The 13,262-nt window shown below is 42.3% G+C and overlaps 1 protein-coding gene across 1 annotated transcript in view; it reads left to right on the top strand.

The window, feature by feature from the left end:
- LOC142198622 (guanylate-binding protein 3-like) overlaps positions 1-13,262 on the top strand; it is a 39,040-nt gene that overhangs the window by 19,775 nt on the left and 6,003 nt on the right. Inside the window, exons 12-14 of the mRNA XM_075269652.1 lie at positions 2,422-2,634; positions 2,740-2,842; positions 4,989-5,182. Of these exons, the coding sequence (XP_075125753.1) occupies positions 2,422-2,634; positions 2,740-2,842; positions 4,989-5,182 (510 nt within the window). The remainder of the gene's footprint in view (positions 1-2,421; positions 2,635-2,739; positions 2,843-4,988; positions 5,183-13,262) is intronic.

The raw sequence follows: 13,262 nt of genomic DNA, 5'->3' as shown, positions 1-13,262 counted from the left end.
CACGTAGGGACAACTAGGGTCTTACCTGGAGAGTCAGCTTGGGACTGCCCTTGTTAGGGCGGGAGTCTATTGGGGCTAGGGCCTATCAGCAGGTAAAGAACAGGGATTGACTATCCTCCTGTGGTACGCCCAGTGGCAATTGTGTGTCCCCTACCTACATCTCATGGTAAGACTGTTTCATTACTATATCAGGCAGACTGTAAGTGTTTATGGTCACTGTGCTTTACATTGGATATAAGAGTACAGGTTGCCTTTGCGGATATTTCTCCAACCTTTTAGTGCTAGGGAGCTCAATAGCAATAGCAATAGCAATAGCAATAGCTCATGAGCACATATCATTGTTGTACTGATATTTCCTCTAGTAGGGTTATCTTTTAAAACAATTGTAATTATGTCTGTCAGCACAATTTTTAATGTATATTTAATAAATGTTAAGTTTTAATTGCATTAGTGCGCTAGGTGATACAATATACAGTATATACCTGTTGCAATCCACGTGCTTTCAGATACCTTTGAAGCACATGAGAGCTCGTTGTTTGGCTTTTTTGTTAAAACTCTGCTGGTACAAGGCTCAACTCACCTCAAGGGCCTAAAACTCTGAAACTACAAGGCTCAATTCAATAGAGCCTTGTATCAGCAGAGTTTTAGGCCCTTGAGGTAAATTGAGCCTTGTAGTAGCAGAGTTTTAGGCTCTTGGGATGAACTGAGGATTGTAAGAGCATAATATTATGCTTGTCTGGGATGGATTGAGCCGTTCAAGAGCATAATATTATGTTTTTTGCTCTTAAAATGACTTTTTTTCAATGGTGATGGTGGAGGAGGAGGATGAACTGGTGAGCTGGAGCAGAAACATGGAACTTCATGTTGGAGTGCTTGACACGAATACCACGCGGTAAACACAGTAAAAATTTGTATCCCCTCCCACCTTCCCTGGTGCTTTTTGCGACCGCAAAATAACGTGGCATATATGATCCTAACTCCCATTGAAATCAATGGGAGCGTATACGGCGTGCAAAGTCTCACACGTCTGTCCCTGTCTAATTCACAGTCACATCTGAACCAAATCTGACACCCACTATTCTTATCAAGTGGAGGTCACCTGATTTCGCCAGCCAATGACTTTTTCCCATTTTTTTCGATGCCTACGTTTTCCTGCTTCCTGTCCCACCTCCCCTGCACAGTTATTGGTGTAAAAAAAAGCACCAGGGAAGGTGGGAGGGGATACAAATTTTTACTGTGTTTACCGCATGGTATTCGATAGAGTAGAAATATTTTGAATACCGTAATATTCGATCAAATACTATGTGATGCATCTGCATTAGTGGAAAAACACTGTATGAAACACAGGTAGGATTAGTAGTCGGAAGTATGATCTGGTTTGTGATTTTGGATAATTGTTATCATTTCAATTCAATGATTGACAAAAGATCAAAATTTTATCCGAGGCCCATTTCTTCATTATGCAAGACATAGTGACCTAGCAGACACCAGTAATAAATAGTAATAATAATACGTTTTATTTATATAGCGCCAACATATTCCGAAGCGCTGTACAATTTGTAGGGTTCAAGTACAGACAAAAACATACATTACGAAGTAATAGTCACTTCACACAATGGGGCTGAGGGCCCTGCTCACAAGAGCTTACAATCTATGAGGTAGCAGGCATGGCATCGGTGGTAGCATTGCTTATACAATGGTCAGACACTTTTGTAATAGAGGTGACTGTCATTACACAACCATAAAACTTTCTGAGTCGTCACTAGTGGTGTCCTGTAACATGTGGATGGAGCTTCGACCTATAAAGTCAGCCTGAGATGGCATCATATCATGTGGGAGAATGTAGGAGCGGGGACAGAGGAGGGTTCATTTTAGGGATTCTAATTATGGTTCAAAAGGGTTTACATTACGAATTAAGATAGTGGTCCAAAAATTGGTAGGGTGATCCAGGTGGACGGTAGATCACGGCTACATGTAAGGAGAGTGGGCGGAAAAGTCTGATAGCATGGAGTTCAAATGAGGGGAATTCGAGTGAGGGTACTGGTGGGATGGCCTGAAATATGCACTGTGGTGATAGAAGTAAGCCTACCCCACCACCCTGCCTGTTATCAGGCCTAGAGGTACGTGAGAATTGTAGGCCACCATAAGACAGAGCAGCAGGGGAGGCCGTAACTGACTGCTGGATCCAAGTTTCAATAAGGGCGAGGATGTTGAGAAATTTTCTAAGGAACAAGTCATTAATATATTCTAGTTTGTAGCTGGTTGGTTGGATATTATATGCGGTGGAAATACCAAATGGGAAAAATTTTATCTATTACTAATAATAACTAAATAATTTGGCAGTTAAAATTGATTTTTCTTGAGAAAATGATCTTAGACTTTTTTAACTTGTCTCACTGAGATACATTAATTGGTCTATAGGAAATCACCGAGCAAAAGGAACAAGAATTTTTTGAGAAGAATGAAAAGGAGTCACGTGAAAATTGTAAGAAGTTGATCAAAACACTTGGTATGGACATGGAGAACTGTTTAGACCAAAGGGTGTATGAAACATCGGGTGGGTACCAGAAGCTTAAAGAGGATATTAAAGGCATAGAAGAGAAATACAAGAATTATTCGAGAAAGGGCACAAAGGTGGGTGTGTAGGGGTCAATAGACATTGCCATTGAGGCATATTCACAGAGACCAAGATGTTGACTCGTTTTCCTTTCTCTTCTAACTTTGTTTGAATCATTTTAGGCTGAGGAGGTTCTTCAGGAGTTTAAGGAATCCAAAGAACCGATCATTGAGGTAATCATGAGGAAAGATAATGCTCTGAGTTACCAGCAGAGGAAAATGGAAGGTAAGTGTGATGGGTTTGATGAATGATTGGCCAACTTGAAAAAATTGTTTTTTCCCGAACTAGTTGCAGATAGGTATTTTGGGTGGAGTGTCTACTCAGGTGACTTAAAAACTATATGTAACAGACATCTGTGGAGCTTTTTACTGTTAACCATGCTAGGGTAAGTTCACACAGTTTTTTTGGATCGGAACCTGATGCAGCCTCCACCTCAGGTTCCGATCCAAAAGCAGGGTCACCACAACTGAAAGCCGGTGCACTGCACCGGCATCCAGCCATGCACTCCACTCCGGATTAGGCCCAATGAATGGGCCTAGTCGGGAGGAGGGAGTGTCTTCAGGCCGAATCATGAGGTGACTCAGCCTGAAAAATGAGCACCTCACTTCTTAGCGGCTCCTATTGATTTCAATGGGAGATATCTTTTTGGTCAGGGTTTTGAGGCGATTACGGCCTCAAAACCCTGACCAAAAAACTCCGTGTGAACTTATCCATAGAGCTCTAAAATAATCGAATAAATGATTTCTCTTGTTTTCTCCTCCATTGTATTCTATGCTGTTGTGACAAGATATAGTTAATGATTTGTATAAGTTCCTACTTTTAATAGGAATTCTGAGACTATAAATTATATGGACACACTGGAAGCATCTCAAAACTCAGGACACAGCCCAGAAATCCAATAGTATTGAGTGTGACCTTCAAGGACTTCTCCGGACCTATTCTGCATACAGTATACACTACCATTCAAATGTTTCGAGTCACTTAGAAATGTTCTTATTTTTTAAAGAAAAGCAGTTTTTTTCAATGAAGATAACATTAATGGATCAGAAATCCCCTCTATACCTCTATACATTGTTAATGTGGTAAATGACTAGTTGCAAACATCTGGTTTTTAATGCAATATCTACATAGGTGTATAGAGGCCATTTCCAGCAGTCATCACTGCAGTGTTCTCATGGTACATTGTGCTTGCTCACTGTGTAAGTAGGCTAATGGATGGTTAGAAAACCCTTGTACAAGTCTGTTAGCACAGCTGAGAACAGTTCTGCTGGTTAGAGAAGCCATAAAACTGACCTTCCTTTGAGCTAGTTGAGAATCTGGAGCATTACATTTGTTGGTTTGATTTCACTCTCAAAATGGCCAGAAAAAGAGAACTTTCATGGACAGATGAATCAAAATTTGAGGTGTTTGGATCACACAGAAGAACATTTGTGAGACGCAGAACAACTGAAAAGATACTGGAAGAGCCTGACGCCATCTGTCCAGCATGGTGGAGGGAATGTGATGATCTGGTAGGGTGGGAGATTTGTACAAGGTAAAATGGATTTCGAATAAGGAAGGCTATCACTCCATTCTGCAATGCCATGCCATACCCTGTGGACAGCGCTTGATTGGAGCCAAGTTCATCCTACAACAGGACATTGACCCAAAGCCACCTCCAAATTATGCAAGAACTATTTAGGGAAGAAGTCAGCAGCTGGTATTCTATCTGTAATGGAGTGGCCGGCGCAGTCACCAGATTTCAACCCCATTGAGCTATTGTGGGAGAAGCTTGACCGTGTGGTACACAAAAAGTGTCCATCAAGCCAATCCAACTTGTGGGAGGGTGTTCTGGAAGCATGGGGGGAGATTTCTCCAGATGACCTCAGAAAATTAACAGCTAGAATGCCAATGGTCTGCAAGGCTGGAATTGCTGCAAATGGAGCAAAGTGTGAAGAAGAAAATTATTATTTCAAATAAAAATAATTATTTTTAACCTTGTCAATGTCTTGACAATATTTTATATTCATTTTGCAACTCATTAGATAAATAAAAATGTGAGTTTTCATGGAAGACACAAAATTGTCTGGGTGACCCCCAAACTTTTGAATGGTAGTGTATCTCACATCACATCATGTCCATACTGTATGATCTCTGGACCTCTGCTGCATGCACCTTATCTCTGTTCCATGGACCTCCCTATTTCTCTGCTACAAGATGTAGATGTGACAATAACCATACTCATACATAGTACATGAGGAGATGTCATTGCTCTGCAGGAACAGATCACGTACCTCATATATGGACAGTATGTGATAACAGGATGGATGTTCAAAGCTTCTGATAAGTCTATAACTTTCATGTTCTATAATGTTTATATTTCATGTGTCAGAAGAGAAAGCGAGAAGAGAAAAAATGGAGAAAAAGAGGAGATTAAGAGAAAGTCAAGAATCAGAGAATGATAAAAAGAAGGAGCATCAAAAAATGATAAAGGAGGAGAATGTGAAGGAAGCTGTAGAAAAGGAGAAAGACAAGAGGACCAAGCAGGAGGAAATAATTCTGAACATCATCTCGGATAGGATAGAAGTAAGTTGTAAAATTCACAATGTAAGTGGTTAATCGCTCTGTCTCCTGATATTTCAGTAATAAGTCTAAAGCCCACTTGGTACACGACACACAAAGAGGGGATTTGTAAACTCCTATGACCAGGATTGGAAGCCCACCAGGAAAAGATCTTATGGGGAAAGGGTGGGAAGCCATTTACACGGGGGAGAGGGGTATTTAAATAAGGATAATATTGAATTTCTCTATGGTCTTTAAGGCTGAGGCCCCATGTTGCGGAAACACAGGGTTTTTTTGTTGCAGATTTTGCTTCAGGTTTTTGAGACAAATCCAAAATTGGCTACAAAAGGAGTGGGAAATATTTAGGAAGCTTCTTACACTTCTCTCTAGTGCTCAATCCACTCCTGGCTTTGGCTCAAAAAAACGCAGAAAAATCTTCAACATAAAAACCTATGTTTCTGCAACATGGGGCCTTAGCCTAATGCCTAATGATTGTCACAGACAGCACACAATCCCATATAGTGTAGGGTTGTATGCTCTTGTGGTTGAACCTTTTTGCATGACTGTGAAAAACATCAACATTTTTTTTCATTTCTTGTACTTCCTATGTCTGAGTCTGACACATGGACAGCACACTGATGGCATCTGTCTGCTGTCTTTGATTTTTCTGGACCCATAGCCTTTAATGGGATCTTATCATTAGAATCCTTTTTTTCGAACTAACTAACACGTAGGAATAGCCTTAAGAAAGGTTATTCTTTTCCTACCTTTAGATGTCTTCTCCGCACCGCCATTCAGTACATATTCCATTTTGCGTCTTTATGCAAAGTGAGATCTCTCGCAGCACTGGGGGCGTCCCCAATGCTGCGAGAGAACTCTCCAGCGCCGCCTCCATCTTCTTCAGGAACAGCCTCTACACATCGTCTTCCGGCCTGGCTTTCAATCTTTTACACATGCGCAATCAGCTCTGCCCACGACTGTACCTGCGCACGGCCATTTTTTTTGTGTCCGCTTATGCGAGCTCTTGTAGTAAGTGGGCACAAAAAAATGGCTGCGCGCAGGTGCAGTCGACTGCTGGCAAAGTGGATTGCCATGCATGCGTAGAAGATTGCAAGCCAGGCCGGAAAACTACGCGTAGAGCCGGTTCCTATAGAAGATGGAGGTGGCGCTGGAGAGTTTTCTCGCAGCATTGGGGATGCCCCCAGTGCTGTTTGAGGGCTGAGGTCTGCCCCCAGTGCTATGAGAGAACTCATTTGCAAAATGACGGAAAACAGAATATCTACCGAATGGCAGTGCAGAGAAGACATCTAAAGGTAGGAGAAGAATAGCCTTTCTTAAGGCTATTCCTACGTGTTAGTTAGAAAAAAAGGGATTCTAATGATAGGATCCCTTTAAGGCTAAGACCCCATGGGACAGCCCGCAGCTATAAAGCTCTGCAGGAAAAATTGCAGCGGCAACGCATCGCTTTAAACAGAAAGTCTGCAGAGTTTTCCATTAAAATCAATGGGTGTGCATGCCGTCAGTGATTTACATGCACATCACATGCCCATAAAATGGGGATGGCTTTGGGGTTCACTGCAAGGCAGCACTGGCATACAAATCCCATCAGCCCAATATCTTTTTACTCATGTATATAATGCATCTATATCCTGCAGCGCTGTATACAGAATGTAATCACAAAAACACAGAAGAAACAGGCAGACTCCTTCTAGATATTGTCCTCGGTCAAATTCAAATCTAGGACCTCAGTGCTGCAAGGTCACAGGGCTTAACACCCTCAGATCACTGAAAAAATAGTGGAAAAGTTGTAAAATAACAACAGTTTTCCTAAATAAAGCAAATAAGAACCCAGAAACCTAATAATTTTGCTTTATTGAGACCTTTAAATTAACACTATAATATCCGTATCTGTATAACCCATAGAGCATAACAAAACTTCTCTCCCGATCTCCTCCGGACACCACCGCTTGTAGCCAGCGGTTCTGTGGACCATATTCTTTGTTTCCATCAAACGCTGACCCCCACCTTCTGCTGAGACATTGAGAACGACACCAAAGCCGTCACCAAAAACTTCTCCACCAATCGTCACGTGACATGAGAGAAAACCCAAAAAACAAAGGAGGGCGGCTGTTCCTTCATCCGATGTGCAGCGGTTATTTCTTGCCCTAAGCTTTAATATCAGCCGTAGCCCCTCTTAGTGGGTAGAAACTTCATGAACCCTTTCCCCACGCCCTGCAATCACTATACATTTCATAGTCTCCCCAGTAGAGTAGTCTTTACTAGAGATGAGCGAGTAGTACTCGATCGAGTAGGTGTTCGATCGAATACTGCGGTATTCAAAATACTCGTACTCGATCGAACATTACTAGCTAATTCGAAGTTAAGATTCGATGCAGAACCAGCATTGATTGGCAGAATGCTATACATTCTGCCAATCAACGCTGGTTCTTCTCTTACCTTTAGAAGTCTTCTCCCTTCCCCACGTCCCCGCGTCCTCTTCCGGCTCTGAATTCACTCTGCTTAAGCATCGGGCCTGGGCAGAGCCGACTGTGCATGCCCACGAATGCGCAGTTGGCTCTGCCTAGGCCCGATGCCTAGCAGAGTGAATTCAAGGCCGGAAGAGGACGCGGGGACGCTGCGCAGGGAGAAGAATCCAGCCCGACCCTCACTCATGGACTTGGTAAGTACAGTTTGATCGAATGTTGCCTACCCCTGAAATGAGCATTTCCCCCCATAGACTATAATGGGGTTCGAAACCCGTTCGAACAGTCGAACAGTGTGCGGCTGTTCGAATCGGATTTCGAACCTCAGACATTCTAGTGTTCGCTCATCTCTAGTCTTTACTAGAGATGAGTGAACACCATTCGATTGAATACATATTCGATCGAATATCAGGCCTTTCGAGGTGTTCGACTCCAATCGAATACCACGAGGCAAACAAAGTAAAAATTTGTATCCCCTTCCACTTTCCCTGGTGCTTTTTTTGCACCAATAACTGTGCAGGGGAGGTAGGACAGGAACTACAACGGAGGCATAAAAAAAAAAAAATCGTAAAAAGGAATTGGCTGGCTAAATCAGGTGACCTCCAATTTAGACGAGTGGTGGATTTAACATTCGATTAATTTGGGACTGTGAACTATGTGACTGTGAGACAGGGACAGATGTACAGGCAGGGTTAGCTAGGGATTACCTTTATTTAGGGGGGAATGTCACTCACCCAGCTCTTTGGAGCTCTATCTGGTCGGGATCCCTGTCAGCTTGTGATATGCGCAAGCTGACTTTTTATCATAGGAATGCATTGGCCAGCATTGATTGGCCGAATGTCATACAGTCTATGTATGACATGCTATAGCATTCGGCCAATCAACACTGGTCAATGCATTCCTATGGGAAAAAGTCAGCTCGCGCATATCGCAAGCTGACAGGGATCCCGACGTAATACAGTGACTTGCGCATCTTAGATGCCCCAGACATGCTTCCCCTGCTGTCCCAGTTGCATTGCAGAGGTGTTGGCATCATTTGCTGAGGTGTGATAGTGGACTAGGTGACACTCCTGAGTCGAATGGTGGGATCCCCTGAAATGAAGCATTTTTTCCATAGACTATAATAGGGTTCGATATTCGTTTGAATAGTCAAATATTGAGAGGTTATTCGAAACGAATATCGAATATTTTACTGTTCGCTCATCTCTAGTCTTTACTTAACCTGCAATATTAGGATTTATGAGGGGTCCACCAATATGATTAGGTGATTGTGTAGCCTGACCACGGTTGGAAGGAAGGATTTGCGATAGCTCCTTCTCACACTTAGGGTGAAGCAGTCGGTCAATGACAGTACTGTCAAGTGCCGCCAAGGTCTCATACATGGGGTGGGATTTATTCTCCAGCATGGAGGTCACCACAGACAGTATCCTTCTGTCACCCACCACCTGTACTGGGTCCATGGGGCTCCCCCGGACAGAGCTGGCCCTTCTGATCAGCCTGTCAAGTCTATTTCTGTCCCTGGTTGATGTACAGCGCCCCCAGCAGGCCACACCGAAAAAGATGGCTGAAGGAACCACAGAGTTGAAAAAGGCCCTAAGAAGTGTCCCCTGGACTCCGAAGGCCCTCAGCCTCCTGAGCAGGTAGAGCCTGCTGTCTTAATAATAATATCCGCTTACATTTCAAACTCCCTTATACATAATACCCCCCTTATATATCATGGTTCCCCTTAATAATAGCCCCCATAATATATCACAATCATTACTTATAAAAGCCCCCTATATATAATAATTACCTGTTTATATATAATAGTTATTTCCTTATAAATAATAGCCCTCTTATATATAATGGTCTCCCTCTTATAATAGACCCCCTCATTTATAATAGTTCTCCCCTTTAATGGGGGCTATTATAAGGAAGAAACTATTTTTTTTTATAATGGGGCCATTATGAAAGAGAAATAGCTATAAGAGCTGCCTTATATATGAGTTTCCAATTTTAAACAAGTGTTCACACATACTATATCCCCCCCATATTTAATAGTTCCACCACTATAAATGTTACCCCCCCCATTAATAATAGTTTGCCCCCATATAATAGACCCCTTACCATTTTCCCTTCCCCTTTCTAGAAAACAATAAATCTTTTACTCTACTCACTTTACCGAGTTCACCTGATGAATGGAGCCGCCAAGGTCTCTCCCTGTTGGACTGGCAAATGTGTCGAAAAGTCCTGTATGTTATGGTCAATCTATGGCGGAGCAAGGATTTTTCTGCTCCCTGCTCGGTCATGGGTCTCGACAGTATTAATGTGTACAACACACGGGTACAACTGTAGAACCTCCTGGGTTTGAGTCTCAAGATGGAAAGCTTGACGTTCCAGATCCCAGGGGCAATTGCCCAGTCCAATCCCTCTCCCCAACGTAGACCTCATACACAATATTAACCATGGGTGTAGGGTCTGGTAACTGGGCAATTGCCCCTGGGATCTGGAACGTCAAGCTTTCCATCTTGAGACTCAAACCCAGGAAGTTCCACAGTTGTAACCCGTGTGTTGTAAACGTCAATACTATTTAAAATGGATAGAGGACTATTGAAGAGATGGAGAAGCAGATAGAACTTCCATGTTTGTAGAATGGCCAAAGTGTGGATACTACTTTCTGAGAAACTGTGTCCCTAGGTAACTTGTGGCTGGAAGATCTGATTAAATAAATTGTGCCACAAGCATTGCCTATTCAACTACCACTGTGTCTGCTGTGCCTCATTTCCCCCCTCCATCAAGGTCACCCCGAAACACCAACACTCAGGAGACACACCAGAAGGAGCAACCAAGGAGAAACCTCCATCATCACCCAGTTGTGCTAAAAGTAAGTTCTCAAAGCACTTTTCTCATTGTAGCTTTAACTTCCTTGTTACTTAAGGTATAAATAAGAGGATTCAGGGCTGGACAGATGATAAGAGAAAACAATGAGAAATATTTCCCATACTTCATGGAGAACTGAGACGTTGGATTAGAGTACATGATGATTCCACTTCCATAAGCTAAGGCCACCACAGTAATATGAGAGCTGCATGTGGAGAAGGCCTTAGACCTTCCCGTAGAGGGAATTTTTAGTACAGAGAATATAATGCAGGTATAAGAAGCAATAATAAATACAAAAGGGAGAAAAATGGCTGTAAAACAAATCAGAGACAAGACAAGCCCGTTGAGGAAAATATCACCACAACCCAATTGGGCAACAGCAACAGATTCACACATGAAATGGTTGATCTGGTTCGGATAACACAAGTCTAATAAAGTTATGAGATTTGGAATAATGATGACCATAAAGCTTAGTATCCACACCAAGGCTGTTAGACCATAACAAGTTCTCCATCTCATGAGCACCGGATAGTGGAGCGGGCGGCAGATGACAACACAGCAGTCATAGGCCATGAGGGCAAGAAGGAAACATTCAGTTCCTGCTATAAAAATTACAATGTTCATTTGAAGAACACAAGCCGTATATGAGATGGACCTCCGAGTGGAGAGAAAGTTGGCCAGAAGTCTGGGCACCACTGAGGTTAATGTGCACAAGTCCAGAAATGCTAAAACACAGAGAAAAAAGTACATTGGTCTATGTAACTGAGGGGTGATGGCTATCAGGTAAATGATGAGACAATTCCCACTAAAGGTCACCATATAAATGGCCAAAAACAGGACAAATAGGACTATATTAATGTGCAGATCGGATGTGAATCCTAGAAGAATCAATTCAGTGGCGATCGTCCGGTTCTTTGCGCTCATGCTATAGTGTTCTTTATGGACGCCTCATAATAACGGGGACACTGCAGAGAGGAGAAGGGTTGAGCTGATCTTGAGTTTTCAGGATCGATTTTAAAATCCGATTTCCGATCACTTTCCATCTGATCCCAATACCAATTCCGATCCTAATGCAAGTCAATGGAATTTTTTTTTTTTTTTTTTTAAGATCCAAAAAACACATACAAGTTCTTAGAATGCATAAAAAGAGCAAGGGCATGCTTAAATGGCGAGATGTGTTTGCACATGTAGCTTCCAAGTGCTCAGACCTTGCCAGCCTGAGAAAAATGTAAGAGTCAGGTCAATGCTTCTCTATGGGAAAAGTCACTTTTTGCCTAGCGCGAGCTGCCAGCTTCCCCGAGTATTTGATGGACTGTGATGCTGCCGACAACCAATCACATTATTGCCAATAGCTAACCTGGTGTCTGAGTTTCAGGCATCGTGTTAGCTTTTCCCACAATGATTGTCGGAACGAATATCAGACCTCCAACCCCCCTAAAAAGATTGGGATCAGAATTCCGATCGCGATCATGAAATTTGCTCGATCGCCAATCGGAATCCAATCTTTTCCGATCGCTCAACCCTAGAGAGGAGGAAAACAATTGTAAAAGCTTTCAATTCTACATTTGTAGACTACAAGCTATTCTGTGGGATCGTCCCCTGCTTTGTAGTATATTGGTGGTCTCATGAGAAGATTGGGAAGTTTGCAGGTTTCTAATATATATCAGACGTTGTTTAGGGTGCCATGTTGTGCACCATGCCAGCGAACAGTCTCCACCATATAGTGACTGTAGATGCTGCCTACCACCCAACAACTTCTAAAGATACTTTTCGACTTAATAGTATCCAATAGTCTCGATTCAGTTCATCTTGACTTGAACCAGTTTGGTTCAATTTCTTTGACAAAGAAGGGGGCTGTGTCCAAGATCTGGCTCCGAAACCCTCTAGTAATAGCATAAAAATTGGGCAACTCTTCAGCGGTATCGGCAAAGTGATCTTTTAATTCCATCTAAAAAGTGTGATGTTTTGGTTAACTAGAAACCTCTATCAAGCCAGTGATGACCAATCAGTTCAGCAGTTTTTGGACATGTGACCTTCTAGTAATACTTTGGTTTCCTTGGAACCAAGTCTGAAGCAGGTGCTAAGAAGATGACCCCTTACCAGGTACTTTGAGGTGGAAAGCCAACAAAAGTGGTAAAAGTTGAGCTGAGGTGATCTGGTTCCATGCAGCAGAAAAGTGGCTTCAATATACCCTACTTGGACACCCTATTATTACTCCCACAGCACTAATATTAGACATCTAACAAAGGTGCTAAACCTCAGGTGACACGGGGGGATACTTTAGCCAAAATCTTGTAACCTACATTTAAGGATCCCAATGCTAAAATGAGAAAATGGGATTGAATTTACATTTCATGGTAAAAAAGAAAAAAAAAAAAAAAAAAAAAACTTTTTTTTTTATCTACAAATTGATATGGAGGTTACAATGGTGAATTAATGTAACAAAAACTGTTTCTTAGTAGTAAACATCCTGCAACTGCAATGATTTCTCTGCTAGGTTGGGTTGGTTGGCAATGAGGCAAAGATGATCAGAACAAGGTTGTCCGGGTCTACTAATTTCGGTGGAATTTTCTGACCAACTGGTTTTTATTTGGTTGTGTCAACTCCCCAAAAGATGGAAAGAAGGATCGGCACATTGTATCACAATATATCCAATGCTTTGTTATCCTGAGAGATACAGGAAAGCACTTCCATAGGTGAGTCAGTGACTTACTTCCCTCGGTACACCCCCAATACAGTCTGTGAGATTATTAGATTGTTAG

This window comes from Leptodactylus fuscus, chromosome 3 (genome assembly GCF_031893055.1).
Source record: "Leptodactylus fuscus isolate aLepFus1 chromosome 3, aLepFus1.hap2, whole genome shotgun sequence".
NCBI lineage: Eukaryota > Metazoa > Chordata > Amphibia > Anura > Leptodactylidae > Leptodactylus > Leptodactylus fuscus.
The sequence above is the reverse complement of the archived record's forward strand: the minus strand, read 5'-3'. Positions and strand labels throughout refer to the sequence as shown.